At 41.8% G+C, this 27530-nt stretch overlaps 1 protein-coding gene across 11 annotated transcripts in view; it reads right to left on the bottom strand.

Annotated features, from left to right (window-relative positions):
* PTPRM (protein tyrosine phosphatase receptor type M) overlaps nucleotides 1-27530 on the bottom strand; it is an 801682-nt gene that overhangs the window by 205745 nt on the left and 568407 nt on the right. For all 11 annotated transcript variants that reach the window (XM_047696721.1, XM_047696710.1, XM_047696714.1 and 8 more), the window contains one exon: nucleotides 21808-21940. In XM_047696721.1, the coding sequence (XP_047552677.1) occupies nucleotides 21808-21940 (133 nt within the window). The remainder of the gene's footprint in view (nucleotides 1-21807; nucleotides 21941-27530) is intronic.

The following is a 27530-nucleotide window of genomic DNA, read 5'->3' as shown; positions in this document are numbered from 1 at the left end:
TATTGACCCTACGGGTCAATCTGATTCTTGATGTTTGCGTGAAATAAAGCTTTGCTTGACCTTCGCTTTGTATCTGTCTTGCTCCTTTGATCACAGACCTATCATTGGGGGACCTATCAACAATACTTGTCTTTCCTAATGAGAAAAATCAAAATTTGAATTCACAAGTTGAAGATTTTTTTTTTTTTTAGTTTGAGAAACAACCTCTTGTCCTGACATTTGGTAATAAAAAAAAAAAGGGTAGGACTTCTAAAGTGTTAAGGAGTCTAATTGTCAGGCCCTCAAAATGACATGTAAGAATTTCATTCTGAGGGGACTGTTTTCTTTGCAAAACTCTGCTAGTTCAACCCTGATGCCAATTATCTGATAATATTGTTGAAAACAGGAAGACAGCAAAAGCCTATCCAGTGGAATTACAGGGCTAGTCAGAGAATTAACACTGGCCAACAGTAATGACCCAGAAAAACCTCAGCCCCTAGTCCCTACCTTCCAGACTCAGACAATTTTTCTGGAAAATCAAAAGGGCCCTGGGCTAGACACAACCTCCTATTATTCTAAATGAGCATAGGACACGGATGCAGACACATTTATACGAAGCCTGCCACATTTCCTCCTGCCTGTGACTCGCTTTCGCTGAGGTCCCAACGTGTTTCCCCCTCACAGAGATCTGAGCTGTTTACCAAGCAACTTTTCCTCATTTCTCACAGTCCCACATCCATGGCAGACTGGTGGCATCTGGTTCAATATTTCATTAAATCCTCCTGAAAACTAACAGTTCAATCTATTAGAAAAGTACAGTCCCTAAGCAACATAAATTACCTAGCAGGCTATGGTCGTGGCACGCCACACAGCCCATTTGCTGTGGAGACATTTATAGCCATGGACTCTCAGCACATTCTAGAGTCAGCAAACCTTCATAAGCCTCCCTCAGACAGCAAACACTGAAACTTAAACAACAACAACTTTTTTACCTTTATAGGCCAAGATTATTTAGGTCTAGAATGAGCAGTTTTTGTTTTGCCTCAATTATCCAGGAATTCAATGTAGACTCTTTTCTTGGGAATGTGAGTGTTTTGGCCCCTGTAGCCCCAAGATCTTCCACTTCTTTCTTTGCCTCGAGCTAAATGACTGAGGAGCACTCACACAATGGCCCCATCTAAGACTCCGCTCTACAGAAAATTCAGAGCTAATTTATTTTTGCTGCAGGGCATCCGCTAGTTATGTGACTTAGAAGTCAGTCTGGATGAACAGTTTCATTCTGGACTGGTTTTGACAATCAGTGGTCAGTCCACACCAGCTTCAAATGTTGTTGCCGCTTGAAACGTCGAGAAGCGTGGACACCTTTGATGGCTACCAGGAGGGACGGGAGGGCCTTCTGCCCCAGTTACAATAAGAAAGTCAGGACCACACACAATTCAAGTGCCTGGACTGGCTCAGAGATTGATTCGTCAGGGATCTTTCTGGAAATTTCTGCTTTAATGAGTTTCTCCTCCTACCCTGGGCCACGAGTCTGAACTTCTATTTGTGATAATGATTGCAAAAGTAAGCAAACCTCTGTCTATGACTTTTAAGGCCCCCAAACAAACTAGCTTTAGCTCCCCAACCTGCCAATACTGTAATTTTGAAGGCGGCTTTTTTGGTTGAGTTTGATGTTACATGTTTGTTGCACAGAGGAAAACGGTACAATGAGGCTTTAAGAACCAGGAATGTTCAGCTCCTGCACCAATTTACTGCGTGCTGGTTTGAGGGAGCCGACACTGTAACTGACTGTAATTGTGCGGTTGGCAGAACAATCAATCATGGCTTGGCCTCTTCTGGGCTGAGCGCTTTCTCCAGGCATCTGGGGCCTGTCACAGATTAAGACTTCTTGCTTAGTGGAGCTCACCTAGCTGCACTAGAAAAATACAGACGTTTTCAAATTAATCGTGTGGCCCCTGCATTGTCAGTGACATGCTATGAAATTAGCATAGCTGACATCATTCGGTTAAGCAGTCCCTAGAAAAGTCACAGTAAAGCAATCTGTGCAGAAATTGTAAATTGGGATTCGCAGCTGTGGATGTCCCCTTCCCCCACCAAAGCATTCAACTTCTCTGAGCTTCTGCGTTTTCATCTATAAAATGAGAGGAGAGGAAGAGATGAACTCCAAGGCTCCTTGCAGCTCTTGAAATTCTAGGCATGATTTAGTTTGGACAATCTTGTGCATTAAATGCATTCCAAATGATAGCAATATACAGTGCATACTTGCATACTAAATCATGTTTCCTAATTACTAACACTGTTGTTTCAGGAATGAGCACTTACAGAAAACAAAAAATGGAGCCAACATAAAAAAAAATTTGCACCTCAGAGAATTAGTATCCATTCAGCCTATGTGAATATATAAACTTTGCAGGAAAAAAAAAAAAAAAAAACTCATTCACAACCAATCCATACCATTTCTCGAGGGTGAACAAAAGTACATGTTATGTACTATACTAGATTCCTGCCCTGGGTGAAATTCTGACCAATCCTACAAATTATATGGAATCTCGTGATATAGATTAGACAGTTAAGATTTTTTTCCTCTGTTGTTGCCAATGTTGCTTCTATGTCTAAATTTCTGCTCTTTGGGAAAGTTGCATGGAGATATACTTTATGAAGTGTTCAGAGAATGCACTCAGCAGTGAAGGAAATAGTTTTAAATAAATCCACGATGCACCACTCCCTTCCTTCGCCCCTTCAACGAACAAAGTTTTTGTCCTATTAATTTGAGAAGCGATAATTGCCTTCTTCGCCATGGTATTTTTGCAGATGTGACTTCTGGGGCAGCCACTGCTAACGTGTGTCTGTCAAAGACTGCAGTAGCACTTTCTAAATTAATTTTTCTGGGGAAGGGAGAGAAAATAATGAACATAAAATGGTAGGGGAAAATGGGACTCTTGTCTCTCGTGTTTCTCACTGTGATATGTCAATGACATTTATCCTTTTTAGTCTTCATTTTCCTTCCATAGACTTAGAATATTTCTTAAAGGAAACTATCTCTAAGGGGGTTGATACGATATTTATAGAGAAATTTAATTCCAAAGTCAAACAGGAATGCAATATATTTTATTTAACTTCTTCCCCGGAGTCTAGGCAGAGCTTACATGTGTGATATTGCAGCGAATCTGGATTATGGGTAAGCAAATGTCCCTGTCTGGAAGCTACCTGTGGTGACAGGGGATCTGTACTATGGTGATGCTGGGTGCCCGGCTGGAAGGCCCTACTGCAGGGAATTCCAATGCTGCAGTATTTGTCATTATGTAGATTTGTGTTACTAAGAGAGGGGTAAGTGGTCCATAAATCAGCTTCGATCTATGAAATTCAGCACTTTCCCCTTATATAAACAATTTGTGATTATCCATTGTTTTATCTGGATCTTTTCCCTCCTCCATTAACACAAATAATTGAGTGTTGATTCTACTTATAAAGGGAACTTTAGAAAATAGTTATTTTAAGAAAAATGAATAAGGAGCTAACTTATTTTTCTCACTAATGAAGAAGAAGCAGTCTGCAAATTACCAAATTTAGCAAATTTGCAAGAGAGAGAGAGGGAAAAATAATTGAAACTAAGAGTACCACACACACTAAATGTAGTCTACCCATTTATTTTTGCTGTTTAATTTAAAATAGTTATGATGATACTTAAAAGTACATTTCATAAGAATTACGAAAGATGTCACAAAGACCTTACCATAGTTTCCTATTACTTAGTCTTGGCCACAAAGCAGTCTGGGTCTGCCAGGCTTAATGTGAAAACCAAAGAGTTTGGCATACAATTGAGATTTAGACGTGGTCAAAGATGAAAATATGTCCTCATCAAATTCCTTTAAAAATACTTAATAACTCTCAGGAAATATCTTTCAGACTAAGATAAATACTATAATATAATGTTGAAATAGATGAAAAAACAAAGCTACAGAGGCCAGTAAATATTTTTAACTGAGTGCTAGAAACATATGCAGTGCTGTCCAGAGCTGGGAACCCAAGACCGTTTTCTGCCCAGCAGAAGAGAACATGGATGGGAGTATTTACAACTGGGAATAAGCAAGGAAGGGCACAGAGCTGGAAGGAAAATCAGTTTAGAGCCCCTGTGCCAGCCAAAATGGCAAGGCATCGATCACTTCCAAGACTTAACATCCCATTTCCCTATATCATTGGATCATTATCTCAGTGTCAGATGCCATACGATGTCAGCAAAGACAAGAAGAAAAAAAGAAGAGCTGCTGTATCACATTCATCTTACGCAACTTTCCACGTAGGAGAACCACACACACGCAGCCTTGCGTGTTTGTGAAGGAAGGGTCTGCAAGCTTGTGTGGAAGCCCCGTATCTGGCTTGCTACAGCTCAAACCTCAGACTGCCTGTGATCTTCTCCGCCAGGACACTGAATTTCTCACTCCAGTGGTCTCTCACAAGGCAAGCAAGGGAGTCTTCCTTCTCCTGAAACACAGAGCTAAAGTACCTTCTGTCCGCAGCCGGGCAGCTCTCAGAACCTACCAAGTCGGCATGTAACAGGCGATAAGGACACAACTGGTTATGAGTTCCAGTCTTTTCTGTGGGCTGGAAACGGGATTAATTGTGGACCTCTGAGTCTTAAAGCTGAGCCTCGCTGATTAGGGTCATGCTGAGAAGTGGCAAGCCTGACTCTCTTGGATAGGGTACTGTACACACAGCAGAAATAGGCCTTGTTTGCTGGAGTCACAGGCTTCATGACACAAGGGCTAGAAGTGGGGGGAGCCATCAGGATCTCCACACCAAGCAGTTACTGTATTTGGATGAGGGAGGCCGCCACATCACCTTGGATTTTCACGATGCATGTACCGTGGGGCGTGGAAACCAGTTACACATGAAGACAGCCCGTCATTTGCTGTGTATTTCAAGCCTGCCGGGATGCCTGTTGCTTCGAAGGCTTCTAAAGAAATCCGGGGTGCTGAGTCCCCTCTCTGCTTACTGACCTTTCCTTGAGCAGAACTGAGGTCCGGGAGCAGCTTCGAGGCTGCCTGCCTGGCTCTACGGGCCTCCTCTTCCACACGGGGTATGATTTTCTTCTTTCACAAAATGTGTGAGGTGAGAAATACAATACTGGTACAAGAGAGGTCACGAGATTTTCTTGTGCCTTCTTTCCAGTTCAGGGGGTAGGTATTGGGTCCGTCTTTTTCTGCTTCTATTGCATCTCTACTAAAGAGCCATAACGGTTCGGAATGGCAGCTCTGGAGACAGGTGGCCTGGTTCCCCTCTGGTTCTGTTGCTTACTCACCCTGCTACCTTAAACAGCTTACTTTTCTCTGTGTCCGCTTCCTGAACTGTAAAAATATGGTCACGGTCCCTATGTCATAGAGCCGCTACAGGTCTAACTGGACCAATGCTCATCAATAACTCAGAGTGGTACCCAGTACGAGGCAAAGGCTTGACATTTATTGACTAATAATTGTTATCATTGCTGTTATCATTATTACATACGTAGCAAGTAATACAAATGGACTGATTATTTAGAAGAATCGATTCACGTTCACTCATGGATGTGTTCATAGCAATTTACATTTTTGAAGGTAAATTGTTTTTAACCTTTTTGGGGTCACTATCACCTCTTTTGGTTAATAAACTTGCTTCTAGGGAAGACAGACTCTGTACAAGATTTCTTACAGATGCCACACATCATATACACAAAAGTATAGAGCCTCAAATAAGACAGTTGACCAAAACCCCATGGATTGGGCGCTGTCTTCATTGTGGTGACTCCAGTCACTAAAAGGAGTTCAAGGAAAGGAGTTTTGCCAGAAGAAGAGAGTAGGAAGCAAGAATAGGCCTTGCCCCTTCCCTCAGTAAGGATAGGAAGCAAAAGTGTGGGGTCAGCCAAGCCCCTTTTAAAAGCTCGGGGATTGGCCATGAGGTAGGAAGAGCAGTGGGGGGCTCACACACGGTATGACCTGTTTACTCATTTACTCAGTGACCTGCAAACAGTTACTTAGCCAGGTGAGTAATGGCAGATAATTAAGCCATAGTTTCTGCCCTCAGAGAATCTCCAGTCAACTCAGAGCCATTTAGAAAAGCTGCTTAGAAACAGTCAAACCAGAGAATAATTCAGGATCCACTAATTGGAGCTTCATTCAACCAAGAGGAACCCTAGCTGTAAATTTTAAGCAGCATATACTGAGTTTGTTTTATTTTTTAAAATAAAACTGAAATTACACAAATTCTGAGGCCTGCGTGTGGGGAGCAATGTGGATCTGATTGGAAGCATTGTTAGCTTCTAGAATGCTGGACACATTCCCATTCTGTTTGTAGATGTTCTCCGCCACAATCACCATTACTAGTAAAGAAAATAAAACAACTGATGTTCGTCTAAGCCACTGGCCTGGCACCACCTGCGTTTCACTCTGTGGTGTCTAAAGACAGTGCAGGGGGATATACTGTTTTCTTCCCTCACGATAAAATTGCTCAGTGTGTCACCAGTGACCCAGGCCCATGTGTTCCTGCTGGTTCCAGGTTGATGGCCATCCTGCCTTGCCCCAGGGGTACTCTGGGAACATTTCAGGAACTACTTTTCAGAGGCACCGGATGGTTTCCTCACTGCCACCACAGTCAGTAAAAATGTCGGGATACTTCTGGCTGCACATTTTGAATATGGCCCTCCCAGTGTCAGGGAAACATGCATCGACAGCATCCACTTTCTCTTACTGTGAGCTGCGCAAAGAAAGCGTCCTGGACAGCCCAGGCCCGCAGCCCACAGGGCTGACCATTACAAGTCCCGTATACAACACTGTTAGTTGCGCTGGGCTGGAGCTCTGAGGCTGAGCGTTGATTAGAATGATGAGGGCTCTCTCTGTCAAATAAATAAATAAAATCTCACCAAAAAAAAGGGCCCTTGGGTGGCTCAGTCATTAAGCGTCTGCCTTCAGCTCAGGTCATGGTCCCAGGGTCCTGGGATCGAGCCCCGTGTCAGGCTTCCCGCTGGGCCAGAAGCCTGCTTCTCCCTCTCCCACTTCCTCTCTCACTGTCTCTTTCTGTCAAATAAATAAAATCTTTATTATTGTGGAGGGCAGGTATTGCATGGAGTACTGGGTGTGGTGCATAAACAATGAATTCTGGAACACTGAAAAGAAACTAAAAAAATAAAAATTAAAAAAAATTAAAAATATATATATTTTAAAAAATGGTGAGGGCAGTGCTGAGTTCAGGAGCTGCCTCAACATCATTCTGTCTACCAGTAGTAAAACACTGTTTATTGTGGGAGAACCCATAAGACACATTTTCTAGCTTAACTGTTTTAAAGTGTACTGTTCAGCGGTATCACGTGTGCGCTCATACCATTGGGGAACCAACAGCCCATCTGCCTCCAGAACTTTTTCGTCTTCCCAAACTGAAACTCTGCACCCATGAAACAATGACTCTTCATCCTGCCTCCTCTCAGCCCCTGGCAACCAACCACACTTTCTGTCTCTATGCGTCTGATCATTCTAGATACCTCACAGAGATGGAGTCTTCTAGCACTTCTCCTTCTGTGACTTGCCTATTTCATTTAGCAAAATGGCCTCAAGGGTCATCCATGTTGTAGCCCGTGTCAGACTCTCATTACTTTTTAAGGCTGAATAACATGCCGCTGCAGGGATGTATCTCTTTTGTTTATATGTTAATCATTGGTGGAAACAACACCTATGTGGTTATTGTGAATAATGCTACTGTGAATACAGGTGTACATCCACTTGAGTCTGCTTCTGGGTATATACCCAGGAAGATATTTTTATAAGTGAAAACAGTAGGGCTGCATTTCTGGGTCCCACTTTAGTACATTTTCCATTTCACACACCTCAAAAAGGGACTGCATGTTGCTAGAGAAATAAATTTAGCAGACTGTGTTTGCCAAAATCGCAGAATTAACTCAGGAAGAGACTTCCTTCCCTGTGGGCTCAAGTCATCTTAATAAACAACATTTTAGAATTCAAAAATCTAGTTTGTTTTTCTATATTCTAGTTAGTTTCTCTCTTAATCTGTGGATCTTCATTATGGCTATTTCATTTACCTTAGTTTAACTTGATTTGTTACTTGCTCAGCTCTCCAGTTTAATTGTACTTCTTCACATATTATCACTAAAATTAGCAGTGTAACTTCTGAAACAGAAATGATTGTCGAGTGCCCTCAATTTAAACTGAAAATGCTAAAGCTAATGGTCTGGTCAGGATAGTTATTAAAAGATATTTTGCGAATTCAAAATTTTATAAATCATAGAACACATGATATTAAAATAATTGTTGGTAACGTCCTTTAACTCTCTGTGTTAGCAAAAGGACCTTAATATCAATAGTGTCACACTGCACATAATCAGATCTATAATTTTGACCTTTGAAACTGAACTTGTTAATGATGTTCGTGAATCAACCACATTCTTCCTATAGCTGGTTTCTCCCCTCACATAATGATTCATCATTTCAGTTAGCAACTTATAACTTCAGTTACGTTTTGTTGTCCCTGTTGTTTTTTGTATCAGGGTCGATCAAAAAAATAAAAAAGGCACATAGAATAAGAAACATTTATTTATGTTGTATTCCTTTGTTAAAACATTGTCAGGGCCTCTGTGCTGGGAAGGCTTCCCTCGGGACTAATCACTAACAATCTGGTATCAGCTGTGGACAGCAGAGGAACACTTCAGGCTGACTATGGAGTGACAGAGCCTGGACCTCACCACTGCAATACTGACAAGTATGTCCCTACTTGAGGGGACACTCAATAAGCTAGACTTGCTGAAGGTCCAGGTGTTTTTGTTTTTGGTTTTGTGTGAGTGTGTGTGTGTGTGTGTGTGTGTGTGTGTGTGTGTGTGTGTGTTTAATCAGTTTTAAAATTTAGGGAGAAGTTTGGAGACAAGAGTTAGAAGCTGTTTGGAGATCCAAATGGAGGTTCATTTAAGTTCAGACACCAGCAATTAGGACATAGAAAATTAAATTGTTCTTGAAGTGAAGCCAGTGGAGCTCAGGCACCTGAGCAATTTCCTGCCGAGGAGTGAAAGTGGGTTGGCCCGGCCCTCGGGAGCGAGCTGTGGCGTGACTGTGATGTGGCTTGTTGGCTTCTGTGGGCTTCTGTGAAGGTGCTAGATGCTGGCTGGGTGGGGGTGGCTGGGCTGGGGATGGGGGAAGGTCTGTGAGATGTGCCACTAGGGCTCTGGAACTCACTGCAGACAAAAGCAACAGAACCTTTTCATAACTGGAGCCTGACGTCAAGACCAAGCGGGGTCACCATGCTCTGGACCAGACGAGGGGGCAGGTCCAAAGCTACAGGGCATCAGAACTTGTTTAAATTTGGGGTTATAAAGGGGTGTGTGTGTGTGTATGTTGGGGCAGGGGGAAAGGAGAAATAGGGGAGATACACTATCTTCTTATTCTCTGATTATATCAGATTGGTAAATATTACCCCTTCTCAGACTCAGCATAAGGAAATCAATAGCCATGCATGGTGTTAGAGCGCCATAGAGCCTGTTCTCACACGAGCTCCCCGTTTCCTGGCTGTGTTGTCCATGCTTTACTAAGCAGCAGGAGAACCCAAGCATTCAAGGCACATTCTATCGGGAAGTCACCTTAGGAAGGAAGGCCTTGTTGGTGTGGGCCGTCTTCCTTCCCAAGAACCCATCCACAAAGATAAGCATTGCTGGGAGCAGCCTTGTACTCTCTCTTCCAATGCAGAAATTGTTTGAAAAGAGCAGAAAGATGATTTAGGTGAAATCTTATCAGTGAAAACACTCTAAAAGGTGTTACTTCCTGAGGCTCATCTAGAGTCCAGAGATCTCAAACCTAGATTTGAGAGACAGACAGGAGTCAACAGTATTTCTAAGGGCAGAAAGCAGGGACAGACTCCAGCTGTAAACCAGAGACACACTTTATACACACCACCTGGCAACATCACCAACAAGCTCCAGGAAGCTTTAGTTATTATGTTTCCAAATAGGAACCACCTACTCACAAGACACTTTGCGGACTGGATTCACTATTTGAGAGCATCATAGGTACTAATGAGAATGTGGGCAGAGAGGAAGCATGGGCAAGGAGTCTATTGACCTTTTCTGGGATAAGACAATACCTGTAGCCAGAAACAGGTGATAAAGAATTTAAAAATGTGGTCCTGTCAATGTCTTTTGCTTGGTTAATCTTAAAATAGAATTAGGAATCATGAATTAGTGAGTAGGTACCCATTTTATTTGGCCTAAATTTAAATTTAGAAATTGATCAGTTGTCAGTAATAAAAAAATGAGAAGATTTAATGAAAGAAATTAAGATTTCTTGCTTCCCTGGGGATGGATCTGTGTCACTGTACGACACCCGATTGAAGCCGACAGCAGTTGCCTTCCTGAGACACACACATTTCACCAAGGGCCTCCCCTTTACTCACCTGGCTCATCTTGTGACCTTTAAACTGTACCTACTGTGACCTTTAACAGCAGAACTCTGAGTCAACCCAGCTTGACAATTTATACAAGAAACATCTCAGGTATCCTATCTACAAAACTACACAAACCCACAGATGCAACTTCAATTAAGCCATTCTCAGCAAAGACACCCTCATGAATTTCCAAGTGTCCCCTAAGGGGGCAATACTGCTCCCAGATGAAACACTGAGTCAGGAATGTCAGTACTTCATTTTCAAAATCTTAATCTATTTCTGAGATTTCTCTCCCTTCCCATTTAGTAAAGGTTAAGGCCATACCTATGAATACCAGGCACTGATAACGGACCTATTCTCTTTGAGGGGTGGTCAATTTCTTCAGTGACTGAGTGATGACTCTAAACCCACCACCCAAGTTTTTAGGTGAGTCAGGAAAAAAATGAAGGCCATTTTGAAAGTTCTCAGTAACTACATACTTACACAAATCTGTTCAGTAAAGGGCTCTTTCCTGATTTTGTTTCTGTTAATGTTTTCCTTCTGACATAAGGACAGCGAACCAATGTTTGTCATAACTCCTATCAAACACACACCCAAAGGCACAATTCCATACAAGGATGCAGTGGGAGAGCTGTAGCAGCCAAAGGACTGGAAATGAGAAAACCCGTATGAATTTCAAAGAGCCTTGGCAGAGATACCCAAGAGAGGAGTCTAAACATTTCCATTGTAAACCCACTGAAAGGAAGACTAATAAAAGTGGATATTTTAATTTATTTAGGACCCATGCCCGTAGTATCAAAGAAATTCATCCTGAAGCTGTTTATTCATTTTTTGAATAATAATTTTTGCCTAAATTGGTCTTGGTTGTGAAAACTATCTAAAGGAGCACTCACCTTATAAAAAAGTGTTTCAGAGGTGGTTTAAAAATAAATAACAATTAAAGTAAATGATAGTTATTAACTATTTTCTTTCAATTAAGCTGTATCTGAATTTAAATATATCCCTAATCACTTAAGCTATTTTAACATATCAAATTAACAATGTAAGTAATTGTTATTCAAACTATTCAAAATAGGGAAAACTGTCCACCAGAATGTCCACACCATGGAAAACTTAAAAAAATATCTTATGCTATTATAAAATTGACATCTCTCAAATAAATAAGAAGCCAAAGCAATTCAAAGTCCAGTGTTGCCCTGAAGGGCTTGCATTAAAGAGCTTTTGTCTGTAATTGTGAAATACACTATACCCTTACTACCACAGAGCACCTTGCATGGCAGGAGAGTGGGGTGTCAGAGACCGTTAGAAACACACACACACACACCACAGTCCTTAATGTGTTATACTCTAATGGAAAAGACAGATGGGACCCGGGTAGCTCAATAGCCTGCTTGCAAGGAGAGAGTATGTGAGCTCTGTAATGTAAGGAAAGCACCAAATCCCAGCACCCAACGGGATGGATTTCTGCCATTCGGGTGGGTGCCTGGGGACCAGAATTAACTTTCGGGAAGTGCGTGTGCCCGAGCGAGCATCCGGGCCATTCTTAGATAAGAATTTTCTGTTTTGTGCTGTGTTCACAAACAAATAGAAATATGTTGAACTTAATAAGTAAGTCAAGTTTTGTTTGTTGTAGTACAGCCCATAAAAAGAGCTTCACTTCAGTTCTCCCACAGCAGTGCTGATGAGAAAACAGTGCATATGAGAATGACAGCAACAAAAACCGACCTCCAGAGGGCCTGGGGATGCCCTGGGGCACTTAAAAAGACACACTGTGAGGGCACTGGGCAGAACCACGCCTTCTCTTGTTCACCTTGATACACTGTTTCATGCAGTGTTGCGTCTGTAATGCTGAGGTCGGCCAGAGAGAGAGAGAGAGAGTATTCCTCTCCTCATTACCTCAGTAATGTTTATTAAGGCTCTTTAAAAATTAACTTTATAGGGGCACCTGGGTGGCTCAGTGGGTTAAAGCCTCTCCCTTTAGCTCAGGTCATGATCCCAGGGTCCTGGGATCAAGCCCCACATCAGGCTCTCTGCTCCGTGGGGAGCCTGCTTCCTTCTCTCTCTCTGCCTGCCTCTCTGCCTACTTGTGATCTCTGTCAAATAAATACATAAAATATTAAAAAAATTAACTTTATATAATTTTCTACAAATGAACCTAAGTCAAAAATTCCAGCTATAAGTCCTTTCCTTATTAAAAAGAATTTCTTATTAACAAATTTAGATTTGTGTTAGAAGAACAGGGATCAGGAATCTTGACCAAAGAAGTCAGGTTTAGACAATGGTGTGCTTGGAAAATATATATTTGTATGTATGTATGCATATTTCTCCTATGTATATATATTTCTCCCGTATTTTCCATTATTGTCTCACTCATCGATACAAAACAAAGCAGGAAAGACTTGAAGAAGTGATCACATTAAGTCTGAATTCCTAACCAAGAGGACGGGTTTAAAGTCATCCTCAGTTTTCACACTCTGGGAACTTCCCACCCTACAAACCAGAAAGTGAAGTCATGTCAGTAGAAATGGCGACAAACACCCACTACAGAACACGGACAGGCTGGGTGGGACCGAACTGAGAAGTGTCCACGCACACCATCTGGGGACATCCTCTGTGGAGAATGGTCAGTACTAGTGGTAAATGTGCAACCCCTTCTTAACCTCCTTCTAGGTACCATCAGACTTGAGCTTCAGAGGTAAGAGAGACCAGAAGAACAAGTTTTTAAGAAGCTATGCTAGTGGGTTCGGATCAAAACGAGCTGTGTGGGAAAGTTACAGGCATCAAAATTACCAACCAGCAGAACAACTGTCCCCTGTGATGGCTGGTAGGCACCTTGCTCAATGTGTGCAGATTCGGGCTGGTGCCTGGTGACAAGGCAAGAGGGTCCACACTCCAGATGGCCCTGGATGCTGACCTTGACCTCTGGGAATTGAGGGAGTTGGATGAGCAGGCTCTAAGGCAGGGAGTCCAAACAGACCCATGACACTATTCAGCACGCAGAGGAGAGTGATGCTGACCTTTGGGTCTGACCCCAGAGGCAGACCACTAGGCCCCTTATTGGGTCTGGGTCTCCCAGGTTTGGAAACACAAAGTATTTGTGTTGAATGCCAAGACTATGACCACTCAGAAGAATTGGGGGCTTAGACAGGAATCCCAAGAACAGCAGTACTGATGCCCCAGGACTTCGGCTTGGTTCTCTGTAAGCCATATTCCAGCCCTCCTCTTGACTGTGCAGGGGTCTGAGCAGAAAACACACTCCTGGGTGAGTGTGGCCCAAGAGTGGTTTCCCTCGTGCCATCTGCTACAGCATCTGCACCAAGGCCTGGCTTCCAGCTACAGGGACAGTGAGCTTTCTCCTGGTAGCTGCCTTCCTTGCTACCCATGTTCTCTTTGGCAAAGGAGAGGTGGACTCCCTCTAAAGGAGAAACAAGCCCTTGTCCTTGCTTGTCTCTTGAGTATGGAAACAAGAGATCTGAAGCATTCACGCATGGGCACTGAACCTAGAATCAGCCACTGCTCGTATTCTAACGTCGAAGATTATGTATATTACTAATACAGTTAATAGTTATTGGGGCTAGCACTCTGATGGTAAGAACTCGTTTTCTTCTTCTAACATTCTTACGAGTAAGTATTTATTCTTATGGCCTTGGTATATATACCTGGGGAGACCGAGGGACACAAAGCCAAGCAGCTTGCCCATGATCACGCACCTTGTAAGCCATGGAGCGTGCATGCGGGCAGTTGTCCCTTGGGACTGCTGGTACCTGCGTGCCGCTCCCAGACTCTAGGGTTTGTCTCTGAGGAGGAAAGACTGGCATAAAACACTCCCTGGGTTCACAGCTCACTGTCAAACGCAACAAAGTTCTCTCAGTCACCAAACCAGACAAGGATGCAGCATCCTTCCTATAGTGAATTATCCGAAGGAAACTTAACGGCTCAAAAAAAATGACATGAGGGGCGCCTGGGTGGCTCAGTGGGTTGGGCCGCTGCCTTCGGCTCAGGTCATGATCCCAAGTCCTGGGTTCAAGCCCCACATCGGGCTTTCTGCTCAGCAGGGAGCCTGCTTCCTCCTCTCTCTCTGCCTGCCTCTCTGCCTACTTGTGATTTCTCTCTGTCAAATAAATAAATAAAATCTTTAAAAAAAATGACATGAAATACACATCCTTGAAAGGATTTACAAAACACTTCTGTAAAGATGGAAGTGGAGAAAGCTTTAGTTTAGCTCTCTTCCTGTGATGGCTCAAAAGGGAGATTAAAACACGGTGGCAGAGTTTCAGGCATTTGCAGACTCACAGCAATGGTAAACCACCACAAGCTGATGACGGTGCCGGTTCCAGCAATTGCTCGAAGAAGGCACCTCAGTTTTAACAGAGCCGGAGACATCTCTGAGTTGAGTGCTGTGGCTGCAGGCAGTGGAGCAGAGTAGTTAACAATCGCACACACTTGACTTACACTGTACTACCTGTACTACCTCTGTCATCTTGAACAACTTTCCTGTAGTTGTACAGGTAGTACCTGTAGGGTAGAGGTAGTACCCTGTACTACCTTTGTCATCTTAAACAACTTTCCAAACTTCTGGGCCCCTGTGCTATTATTTGTCAAGCACCAGCTGTGTGTACATGTTATCTGCCTTAATCTTCGTGGTGCCCTACCAAAGACCCAATAGCCTCACTGCCACACTTCCCACTGTGGACTGAGTTCAGACAAGGTAGGTAACTGCTCCCCACTTATTCTGCTACCAGCTAGGAGCAGGGATTCAGACCAGGTCTGTACGACTGTCCTTTACCATTTTCTGATACTTTCCTCTTATAAAATAGAAATAAAATAAAAAACTTGATGCCTGTATTCCCCACCCTTCTGTTTAGAATAAAATCTTCTGTATAAGCAGATCCCAAAGAACCCTTAATAGAACATAAGAGTCAAACCATTAGATTGAGTCCAGAAGTAGCGCCTAGGATAGGAGCTCTTAGGATAATGACATAAAGTCTGGGTTAGAGGAGGCCTCAACTTGTTTAACTTACCTCTGGACCACAAACCCATCCAGTTTCCATTTAGAAAACTGAAGGATATTAGCTGATTGATAGGTTAGGGTGACATATCCATACTTCTTTATGTACCCAGCTATCCTGTTCCTTGCATGCCAAAGCATGTTTCAGAGCAGAAAAATCTCAGCATCTTCTTCTTTATCTGGCTGCACATACTCTAAATAATAATAAGAAAGCAATGTCTATGTAAGACTCTCTCAGTGTGGTTCCAGAAAGTGGGATTTTGAAACAAGACTCTCAACAGAGCATCCAGACTTAATACATTTTCCACATACAGCTCGCACTGAGCTATAGTGCAAAAAATTTCCTATCGCATATGTCAACAGGTATAGCAGAAGAACTATAGATAATGTCAAGTTGCCTCCAGCCACATACTATAGGCATCTCTTTGAAAATTGGGCTTTCATCAAATTTTCTCTCTTATCTTTTTGTTTCATGATGTCTTCAGAAATACTGCCTACTTTTATTGAGATTTTTCTCTCGGTACCAGTATTGTTTAAATATAATAGAATAGGTTCTAAATATTTAATGACAGGTGCTGGATTTGCAAAATGTACACTTGTTAAAATATGTTCTGGAAAGGAGGTAGAGGTATTGTGCTTCAGGATTAAAATAGTCACGTTTACCTAAAACAGGTGTTCATGTAGTCGAAAAGCTAACATTTGCTATTTTGGCCAAGAATGAATATCTCTTTAATTATTTTCATTGAGCTACAACTTCTCTAATTTCTATTTACCACAGTAGCTGAAACAGGAATATTACTCTAATTAATACAAATGTCCTCAAATTTCTAAAAGATCTATAGCAATTTTAGAAACAATAGTAAATATAATTAATCAGGGTAAAATTGATGGTGCTTGTATACTAAATCCTGTCAAACATGTTATTGAGATAAATTATTCCCTATGAAAAATGTTGAAAATGCAGGTATTTTCATTTTCACAAATATATTTAATTATACATGGATAAAAAATGATAAACACTAAGTATCTCTTGCTCAACTTATTTTATATTTATTTTGAGAATACAAATGACCCTCGAACAGCATGGGTTTGAATTGTGTGGGTCCACTTACACATTATTTTTTCCCACGATACAGTAGAGTAGCGTAAATGTATTTTTCTTATGATTTTCTTTTTTTTTTAAGATTTTATTTATTTATTTGACAGAGAGAGATCACAAGTAGACAGAGAGGCAGGCAGAGAGAGAGAGAGAGAGAGGGAAGCAGGCTCCCTGCCGAGCAGAGAGCCCGATGCGGGACTCGATCCCAGGACCCTGAGATCATGACCTGAGCTAAAGGCAGCGGCTTAACCCACTGAGCCACCCAGGCACCCCTCTTATGATTTTCTTAATAACACTCTTTTCTATAGCCTACTCTAAGAATATAGTATATAAAACATACAACATACAAAATATGTGTTAATTGACTATGTTATCAATTGACAGTAGGCTATCAGAAGTTGAGTTTGGGAGAGCCCTCATACTTGGATGTGTGAGGGGGGGGGGTCCGTGCCATTCACCCCGACGTTGTTCAAGAGTTAATTGTATATCGTCCTATGACTCTATGAAACTTTAATTTCATATCCATCTTATACCCTTTCGTAACATTTGTTGCATCAAAACACTGCACCCTCAAAAGAACACATATTTTTGGAAAAGAGAAAATAATAAGAAGTTGCTTTCCTTATCAGATAAAGTGAAAATAAATGTAAAGGTTTTTTAACAGTTTTTAAGGAAAAGGTGGTTTCATATTATATTATTAGTCCAAGCAAGGCTCAAATGGATTAATATTCATCAACAAAATAACAACTAGTCATTCATCTGGGATAGGTTTATAAAACATTATTGCCAAATAAAACTGATGGTTATCTCCATTTTTAGTCATTATTGCCTCAATGTCAAAGAATTCCACGAGTTAGCCTGAGCTGAACAGCTTTTACCCATTCTCCCAGAGGCCTACCTTCAGCAGCTACTTTTTATAGAAGGCCAGTCCTTCAGAAAGCAACGTGATCTTAGCTAAGCTAATAATTAGCAACGCCTCCCAATTAAATTTGCTGTCCCCCGCCCCCCCTCAAATCTCAGGAGCTCAGGCCCACCTGGCTGGAATGCTGACACACACGGATGGTAACTAGTGACTTTCCCTGGGCAGGACAGACTTCCCATCGTATTTCCAGAAATATTGATGAGCACATTCCACCACACTGTCTCCTGGGCCCAGTCTGTCTTTATGACCAACGACACGTAGCTGCGTTGGCTGACGCCGATTGCCGTGGGCAGAAGCACCAGGAGCTAACGAGCTAGTGCAGAAATGGCACTGAAGTCCGATTAGCATCAGGCTTTAACCAGAGAAAATGACTAATGACATACGGAACCCCACACCTGGGGCAGTTCTTCTCCTTCCCTCTCCCTCCTTCCCTGTTTTCATTTTCCTCCCAGCTCCCTCCTTTTCACTGAGGGCCTCCTGTCTCACGGTGGGAAACAGGGCTAAAAGTGGGTCACCGAGTCACACTTTCAGACTTGAGCCGACCAAACCAAGACAGCCTTTGAAAGAGCTACAGGCTTTGTTTAAATAACGAAACACAGCAATGAGCCGCCCACTGTACTTCTAGAATAGCACACATACAGTGTCATCAGAGGCTGTGGCATAGAGAAAACCTGGTATTTTGGAAGTGGGAGGGACAGAGATCATCCAGTATAATTTTCTCAATTTACAAATGAGGACACTAAGGCCCAGAGAAGTTCAGAACCACAAACGTAGTTAAAATACAGGTCTAGGAATGCCAAATCTAAAGTCAGTATTCTTCTGGGGGTGGTGGGAGGTGAGCAAAGTGGGGGTGGGGGGGGGTCAAAAGGTCATGAGGGGTGTAACTAAATTCATTAAGGTAATCAGTTAATACATACAAATATTGAATCGTGATGTTGTATGCCTGAAATTAATGTAATGTTATACAGCAATTAGGCCTCATTAAAAAAACCAATTCAGTGTTCTAACCAAGCCATGTGGCTTATTACATGTCAGTGACACTTCAACAACTTATTCATGATTAGTATCATGTTTTAACAATTTAAAAATACAGCTTTTAGGGTGGGATTATGGACATTGGGGAGGGTATGTGCTATGGTGAGTGCTGTGAAGTGTGTAAACCTGGCGATTCACAGACCTATACCCCTGGGGATAAGAATATATGTTTATAAAAAATAAATTAATAAAAATACAGCTTTTAAAACTGGGACTAAAATTTTAGAGAAAACCCCAAACAACTAGAATTTTCTTAAGAATTCCTATTGAATATGAAAATTTGTACCACATGACTATTCAGGTCTAAATTTTAGAAGTTTTGTATTTATAGGCATGATATATTGGCAAATTTACTTTCCAGAGAGCACGGTCTGTATTTCAGAAAAAGCACAAACAAAAGTGGTACGTGCTGTGAAAACAACCCTTTTCAGATTAGAACTTAGTAAATAATCATGTAAATTTGATATGAGTTATTGGTATTTAGTCTAATGTTGTATCAAGACCATATGTTACGGTAGGCAAGGTCTTCAAATGCATAATTTATAACATAACCTCCATGACTACCTGAGAGACCTAGGTAGAATAATGAATTAATCCAGCAGAAATAGATCCTTGGAGGATGAAATGACATTTAGCTAAGGTCACAAGGGCAACTGGATTAGTAGTCTCAGGCTATTCCTCATAGAGAGTTTGCCAGAAGACACAAGAACCCAACCTATTCCCTCAACTAAAAATAAATCTCTTCAAACTGTTTACTTTGTATTTCCAGGCATGGAAAGGCCCAGTGTTGCTTCAGATTTATACTGAATAGTATTAAAAAAAGAATGGGCCCAACCACTGGCAGCACAGATGTGCTATCTGCATCAACACTGCCTCAACACTGGGGAGCAAGGCAGGGCATTCAGGAGAAAAATGCCTAAGAGGTGATGGAGAAGTAAGAAGAAACAATAAGCAAAAAAAAAAAAAAAAAAAAAAAAAGAGAGAGAGAGAGACTTGGAGGAGGCAAGAACTAAAGAGGCAAATAACTAGAGAAGACTAAAAGAAGGATAAAGAAAAGAAAGTTGCAGAAAAGTAAAATGAAAAGAAAAAAGAATAAAAATGAAACGACTTCTATTACACGACTAATAGGTCATGGGATCGAATGCACAGGGTGGTGACCACAGTTAACAGCACTGGGTTGCACATTTAATGGTTGCTAAGAGAGTAGATTTTTTTTTTTTTAAAGATTTTATTTATTTGACAGAGAGAGAGAGATCAGGGGTAGGGAGGGGGAGAGGGAGAATGAAAAGCAGACTCCCCGCTGAGCAGGAAGCCCGACATGGGACTCAATCCCAGGACCCCGGGATCATGATCTGAGCTGAAGGCAGACACCTGACTGACTGAGCCACCCAGGAGCCCCACTGAAAGAGTGGATCTTAAAAGATCTCATCAGAAGAAAAAAAAAATGGAAAGAAAAATAAGGAGAGAAATTAAATGATCAGTGGAAAAAAGAAAGGAACTGAAGTGGTAGAACAGGTGGGAAGAAAGCGCTTAAATGATGGGAGCCCATTACTACCACGTGCGGTTGGGACAGAGCGAAGGCTAAACACCAGATGAAGGACAAAGCAAGAAGAGATACATACGTATGTGTGTACATGTGGATATGAACTCACCCCCTAGATGCTGTGTTACCCGAGGTTTTCTCTTCATCCTTGACTTCCTTCTCATTCTACAGGGACTCTGAGTGACCTCATCCAAACCCAGGGCATCAGCTTGGCAAAGGCTGATGGCCAGACCATGGGAAGTGTTATTCTAAGTCCGCTCCAGCACATCTACTGCCTGGTGGAAGTTTCCACTGAACTTCACGGGAACAGTGAACTAAAAAAGTACACGACCTACCTCTCCAATCTTCGGTCCCCACATATGTTCTACTTTCCATATTCCACATTTTCTGATTGGTAATATCACCACTAAATTGTCCCAGCCAGGAACTAGGTTCTTTTTATGCTGTTGCTTCTCCGTGGGCTTCTGCCTCCAAATCGCCACTAAAACTTACTTCCTAATATTTCTAAAGCTATCCCTCTTCATGCAACTGCTCCCCCTGACTTGAGTTCTTTTCCCTCCTCACTGTGGTCAATCCTAACATCAGAGCAATCTTTCTAAGATTACAATGACATCCCATTACTACCTGCTTTTTAAAGACCACCAGTGGATCTCAGGACCAAGTCCAGCCTCCTTAGATGATAGACAAGACCAGACCTTCAAGACTTTGCTTTGTTGACCTCTCCATCCTCACCTTCTACCATCCATGACCTTATTCCCACCCTATAATTGTTTTTAAACTACAGAGAAAAGGATTAAGGTCTGAGTATTATTACTGTTTGGGAAAAATTAAGCTATTAAGATATCACTATCTATATTTTTATGTTGATAATTTTTATATAAGTTGAACACTGTACCATTAAGTAATTTCTTACTCATTTCTACAACATGAAAGGCACTGTATATTTTTCAAGGGTGGGAGGCGAAGATTGCTTATTATAGCCATATAGGGTTTTCCCCTCTCCCAGGCCACCCCTCAACTAAACAGAGCAATCTGACAACATCCAACGTGCTTTATTCTTGTCCTGGGTCATACCATGAGCTATGCTCCTGTTAGGCTGTTTTTCTTTTTTCTTTTTTTTTTTTTTTTAAGAAACATATTCTTTTTTTTTTATTATTATTTGATAGAGAGAGAGATATCACAAGTAGGCAGAGAGGCAGGCAGAGAGAGGAGGAAGCAGGCTCACTGCTGAGCAGAGAGCCCAATGCGGGGCTCGATCCCAGAACTCTGAGATCATGACCCGTGCCGAAGGCAGAGGCTCAACCCACTGAGCCACCCAGGTGCCCCTAGGCTGTTTTTCAAGAGTCTCTTTCTCATGGTGTCGTGCAGATTAAGCCCCTAGCATGGTGCCTGCCTGCCCATAACATGGGCTCAATAAACTCGATCATCACCGTGATCATCATAATGAGAAGGAAAACTCTCGTTTCTCGTGTCCTTGAGAACAGCAAATGTGTTAATACATCCGTAATCAGCACTAAAAATTTCCTGATTACTAAATGTCTTTAAAGATTCTGCAGAACTTTATGCACCAATGTGTGGGAAGACACATTGTCTTACATTAACTTGGCATGATATGCTTGGCATCGTCATACAACACCACAATCATTACTCTGAACTTTGTCCCATAACTTTGAAGCCTAGATGAGAAATAGGAACAATCAGGGTCACAGGTGTGTCTTCAAAACCAATTCAATAACTGAGTATTTTTACATGCATGAAGCAACTTGGCAAACAATGGGACAGAACCGCATTTCTGGCAATAGCTAGGAGCTTACCTTTTTTTCATCACCAACACAACTCCAAGGAATATAATAACGAACAGCAAGATGCCAGCAATGACTCCAGCAATTTTGACGGTATGGTCTGTTTCCTTCTCGGGTTCTGGGACTGGCTTCGGGGTGGCGGCTCCTAAAGGTGGAAGGAAACGAAAAAGGACAGACGATGGGTAAGAGAATAAAGATGTTACATTTTTAAACATTTTGCTGCATTTAACAGAGTAAGACTTATCAGAGCCAGCAGATAGACAAGCTTTTGATTTTTTTCCACAGCTTTCATATGCACTGAAAGGAAGGTAATTGTTCATATTGTTCTTCAATATTTTATAAAACCATAACATAAGTTGGGTAGCACACCCACGCCTGACCCTTTTCTAAGAGACTCTTCTCAAACAGTTTTTGTGTATTTTATTATCTCTATTGGCTCCTTGCTCTTTCTGCCGTTTAAAAACTTGCTAACAACACAATAGCTATCCTAAGCCTTTATCCAAATTTGATTTGCTGGAACATCTTCCTCAATTATTTTTCATAAGTGAAGCAGTAATTCCATAACATATTAGCCCAAACACCTGGAAAAGTGAGATAAGCTCATTTACCACGCATTTTACCAGCAATTGTTTCTTAACACAATAGAGATTTTCCCCCTGCCTTTGGAAATCTGAATCTAGGTCACATCTGGTAGGCAAAAGACTCCTTCTAAGCAATTTATTCACAAAGTGGGAGGCAGCTGATGATCTCACTACTGGCACCCACATTTAATATCTGTTTAAATGAGATAACCAGAGCCTTCCAGTGGCTACTGTCTTGTGTGCCCGCTTTCCCATTTCCAAAACACCGTTTGTCCTGTTTACGGTATAATGTGATGGAATGTCAAATCTATGTCTGATGAAATATCCATTTCCTTTGCTAAATGAGTTCAGGACAAAAAAAAAATATATATATATACATATATATATATATATATATATATATATATATATATATGTATATATATATATATTAGGAATGTAATGTTCAATTCACTAAGCAGAATCCATTATTTTTTAAGGGCTTCTACCCTTTTTAACCAGAATGTGATGATGCTGAGCACCCGAGGCATTGTACCACCACCCTCACTAGGGCTTCAGGACAGATCATTCTGAAAGTAGGAACTTTATGTCCAAATTTGCCTTAGAATTTTCTTGGTAAAAAAATGTAATTAAAATTGAATATTGAGACCAGCCCTTTCCACCCTCTCGTTGGGTTTTCCATTCGTGCGTCACCTGATTCTTCAAAAAGTTAGCCATCCTTATATCTGGTGCATTCTAGACTGAGACTGTCCTTAGATGAATCATCACAGGGAAACTGTGTCAAGCTCTCACTTTCCATCTGTTTCCATTGGAAACATATAAACTACATTTCTTTCAAAAGTTATTCATGTTAAGATTTTATACGAAATGCTGCCTCTTGAACCCATCTGTGGCCATTTGCCTGATGAAGCTGGTTAAGACTGGGGAGACACACAAGGCAGAAGGTGCCCATATATACCATGGAGTATTACACCTCCATCAGAAAGGACGAATACCCAACTTTTGCATCAACATGGACGGGACTGGAAGAGATTATGCTGAGTGAAATAAGTCAAACAGAGAGAGTGAATTATCATATGGTTTCACTTACTTGTGGAGCACAAGGAATAACACGGAGAACATGGGGTGATGGAGAGGAGAAGTGAGTTGGGGGAAATTGGAGAGGGAGATGAACCACGAGAGACTGTGGACTCTGAGAGACAGACTGAGGGCTTTGGAGGGGAGGGGGTGGGGGGTTGGGTGAGCCCGGTGGTGGGTATTAAGGAGGGCATGTATTGCATGCAGCATTGGGTGTGGTGCACAAACAATGAATCTTGGAACACTGAAAAAAAAATAAAATTAAGTTAAATTAAGAAAAAAAAGAAAATGTCAAAAATAAAAAAACAAAAGACAAAATAAAAGATAATGTTGTGAGGTACTGGGGGGGTTAGGACTTCCATGCATCTTTTTTGGGGGATATAATTCAACCCCTAGCTATATATATATTATGTAATGCACATGTAGTAGTATTTATATTTAATGCAAACCTCATATATTCATGTATTATATAATACATACACAATCCCCTTTATGTACACACATGTATATCTATACATGAAATAAATTTCATGGTGTAAAAAGAAAAAAAAAGGTGACTTTCCATCCACATGTGCGTTCCAATCAAAGAGACAATTATAATGAGAGCCATCATGATGTAAAAATCACACCTTACTGAATACAAATCCTTCTGTGTAACCTGTTTTAGGTAGTTTTTATTTCTGATGACTTCAGGGGGAAGTCCTGCTACTTTATTTAAATGAATATCCCTCACACTAGTTATCCATTGAGACTGTTAATGTTTATTATTTTTTAGTGTAATTACATCTTATGTATACCCCTCTAATATGCCACTGGAACTAAATGGTGGATTTGTAAGATACTGATACATTAAATAAATTGCTAAGAAGGATTTAAAGATAAAATGTGTGCTACAAAAAGATGAAAATTTAAAAAAAACATTTAAAATAAAAATCTAAAATGCACAAAAGTGAGAAAGGGGGCTATGTTTTCCAATTTTGATTTCTTTTCTAACTTTAAAGATTTTATTTATTTATTTGACAGAGAAACAACGAGAGAGGGAACACAAGCAGGGAGAGTGGGAGAGGGACAAGCAAGCTTCCCGCAGAGCAGGGAGCCCGATGCAGGGCTCGATCTCAGGACCCTTGGGACCGTAACCTGGGCAAAGGCAGCTGCTTAACAACTGAGCCACCCAGGCGTCCCTCTTTTGTAACTTAAAAAAAAAAAGAATGAAATTGGCTTTATTCTTCCAAATGTTGGCATACTGGGAGCGGTCCCACTGATCTCACCAGTTAGTAGATTTCAAATGGCCCAAATATATTTTGTAAATAACTGATTCACTGAATTTCTTTGTAACTAAATTATGTCATTAAGTACAACACTTGGGAAAGAAATACAGAAAGACTTCTCTTAGCCTAAAAGACTGAAATACATTAAAACACACACACACACACACACACACACACACACACACACACAGTACGTCATAAACCCTCAGTAAGGGAAGTTTGTCTTGTTAACGGTCACGTTTGCTTTTGTTAAAAAACAACTGGTTATGTTTCACTTTAGCCCACATTTTGCCTGTGTCCTATGAGAACTGGTGGAATACTCTACCCATCTTTGAGACAGGAAAAGAGACCCCCTCCGAGCCTTTCATTCCCTTGGGAAGCAGGCAAGTCCATTGTTATTCAGCTAGCAAAAGCTCAGTATTATCATTCTTTAGCACTTACTTTTAACTCATTTCACATTGCAGGTCAAGAAAATGAAATGTTCTATCTCTGCAGGACACAGCTGCAATGTGATTATGGTGGCAATCATGCAGAATGGGAGAGCAGCTCAGAAAAGGAGAGGAGGGTTGGCTTGGGCTGGCGGTGAGCGACCCTCCCTTTGCCTGCTGCAGGGCACTGCCACCAGATCACGGTGACAGCCCTCGGACGAGGGGGTTGATTGGAATGTCCGGGTTTAGGGCTGATCCGGGAAGCAACAACAAAGGCAAATACAGGCTGGGATGGAATAAGTAAGTCACCCCACTGAGATAATCTCACGGAGGTGGTGTTTGTCACTAACTCCAAGTTCACTCTGGGTACCCACCATTCCTGCCTTTGTCTGCCTGCCCTGCCCCTCCAGCCTTTCCGGAAATTGACATCTTTATGACCCCCTTCCACCGGATGCTCTTTTCACCACTTTTGTTTTTTTGGAAACATGCAGTTGCGAGCTGTCTGTCAGCCTGGGACAGACGATAATTTGTGACAGAATGTGGCTATAATTGATAGCTTGTCTTCCCCCCCCCCCAACAAATCTATGAATTTAATAGTGTAATTTACAAACTGCTTGGCTAAAGAGTTGTTTTCATATTTTCCCCTCTGTCTTGTTATTTTCTTGCCAGGTTTCTAATGGTATGAACTTTTATTCCTTTTTTTTTTTTTGGTATAATTTCTAATTCTTTGTGGAAAGGCATTTTTCCCCCTCTTCTGCTGCGCATTCTGTTTAGAGTTTACTGTACATTTAGGTCCTTTTAAAGGGAATATATTCGGGGATGCCTGGGTGGCTCAGTCGGTTGGGTGGCTGCCTTCAGCTCGGGTCATGATCTCAGGGTCCTGGGATGGAGTCCCACATTGGGCTCCTTGCTCCGCGGAGAGCCTGCTTCTCCCTCTGCCTCTACCTGCCACTCTGCCTGCCTGTGCTCTCTCTATCTCTTTGACAAATAAATAAATAAAATCTTTAAAAAAAATAAAAAAATAAAAATAAATAAAAATAAATAAAGGGAATATATTCAAATGCATGCATTTAATAGGGGGTATTATCTAGGCTTGAACATATTTGTTAAAATGATGAATAAGCTAAACATTTCATAGATGGAGGGGGACATTCTGGTGAAATTGTAGAGCATAATCTTCACAGATGCCCCCTCTACTAACTCCTAGTGATGACTTTGGGTGATTGTTTTGTTCAACGACCAAGAAAATTAAAAAGAGCGATATTCCAGTGAACTTGTTTTAAGTAAGGTCACAGATACAACATCTCACATGAAAACCCTCAAAAGAAAGGGAATGATTTTATCCAATGCTGTATTTGGTGGGTTCCCAACTTAGCAGAAAATAGTGAGTCTTGGCCTAGTGTCTGATGTTAAATTAAATAACAGCTCACGCCAGGCCGAGAACATGAAGTGCTCAGCCACTGGTTTGAGGTTTGGGCCCAATTTTGACTACTGAACTGGCTGCAGAAATTTTTCCAGAAGACCCAAGGATGCAAGCTCAGAAGGTCACAAAAGTCATCATGGCTGCCTGGGGCTACTGACCGCAGCGGCGGTGGCCCCAACACCACTATGGCCTCACCTTGAGAAAGCAGGAAGCCTTCCTGACAGGAAAAGTGAACATTAGGCATAGCCCAGGGACAGCCTGGCTGCCCAGATCATCTGCGTAATGGTGACCAGTACTAGGCTGTCCCTAAATGTTGGAGAAAATGAGCAATATTCTTGATTTATTCTACAAGATTTTATTGAGTACCCCAATGGTGCCATGCACTATTTCAGGAATACAACAGTAAACAAATGGGTCTAACAAAACCTCTGTCCTCATGGAAGTTCTATTCTGGTGGGGAAGGCCAGAGCCAGACGGAAACAAATACAGTCAGCACGTATGAATCAGTGCTGGTCTGCAGAGAAACCCACATATTGGGGCGGGGGCGGGGGGCTTCGAGAGTGGGGCAGGTGCTATGCAGCTTGAAGACAGGGGATTGGAGAAGAAGCAGAGACCTGAAAGAGGGAAGGGAGGGAGCTCCACTGACACTCAGGGAGGAATATTCTAGGCAAAGGGAAGAAAACGTTAAAAGGTACAAGATGGGATTGTGGAATACTGAGGTGGGCCTGCAGTGGACTGAGCCGGGGAAGTGGTGGGACACTGTGTCAGGGTTGGGGGTGCCTCCCTAGTTCACCGGGAAGACTGGGTTTTCTCTCCGCCTGGGAGAGCTATGGGAGGATTTTGAGTGTTGGAGTGACGTGATCTAGCTTGTGTGTTCAGATCACGCTAGCAGTGGTGGTTAGAGTAGACCATAGTGGGTCAATGGTGGAGACAGGAATATCAATGATGAGGCTATTAC

Source organism: Lutra lutra, chromosome 12, assembly GCF_902655055.1.
Source record: "Lutra lutra chromosome 12, mLutLut1.2, whole genome shotgun sequence".
Lineage (NCBI taxonomy): Eukaryota > Metazoa > Chordata > Mammalia > Carnivora > Mustelidae > Lutra > Lutra lutra.
This window is presented reverse-complemented; position numbering and strand designations above follow the sequence as displayed.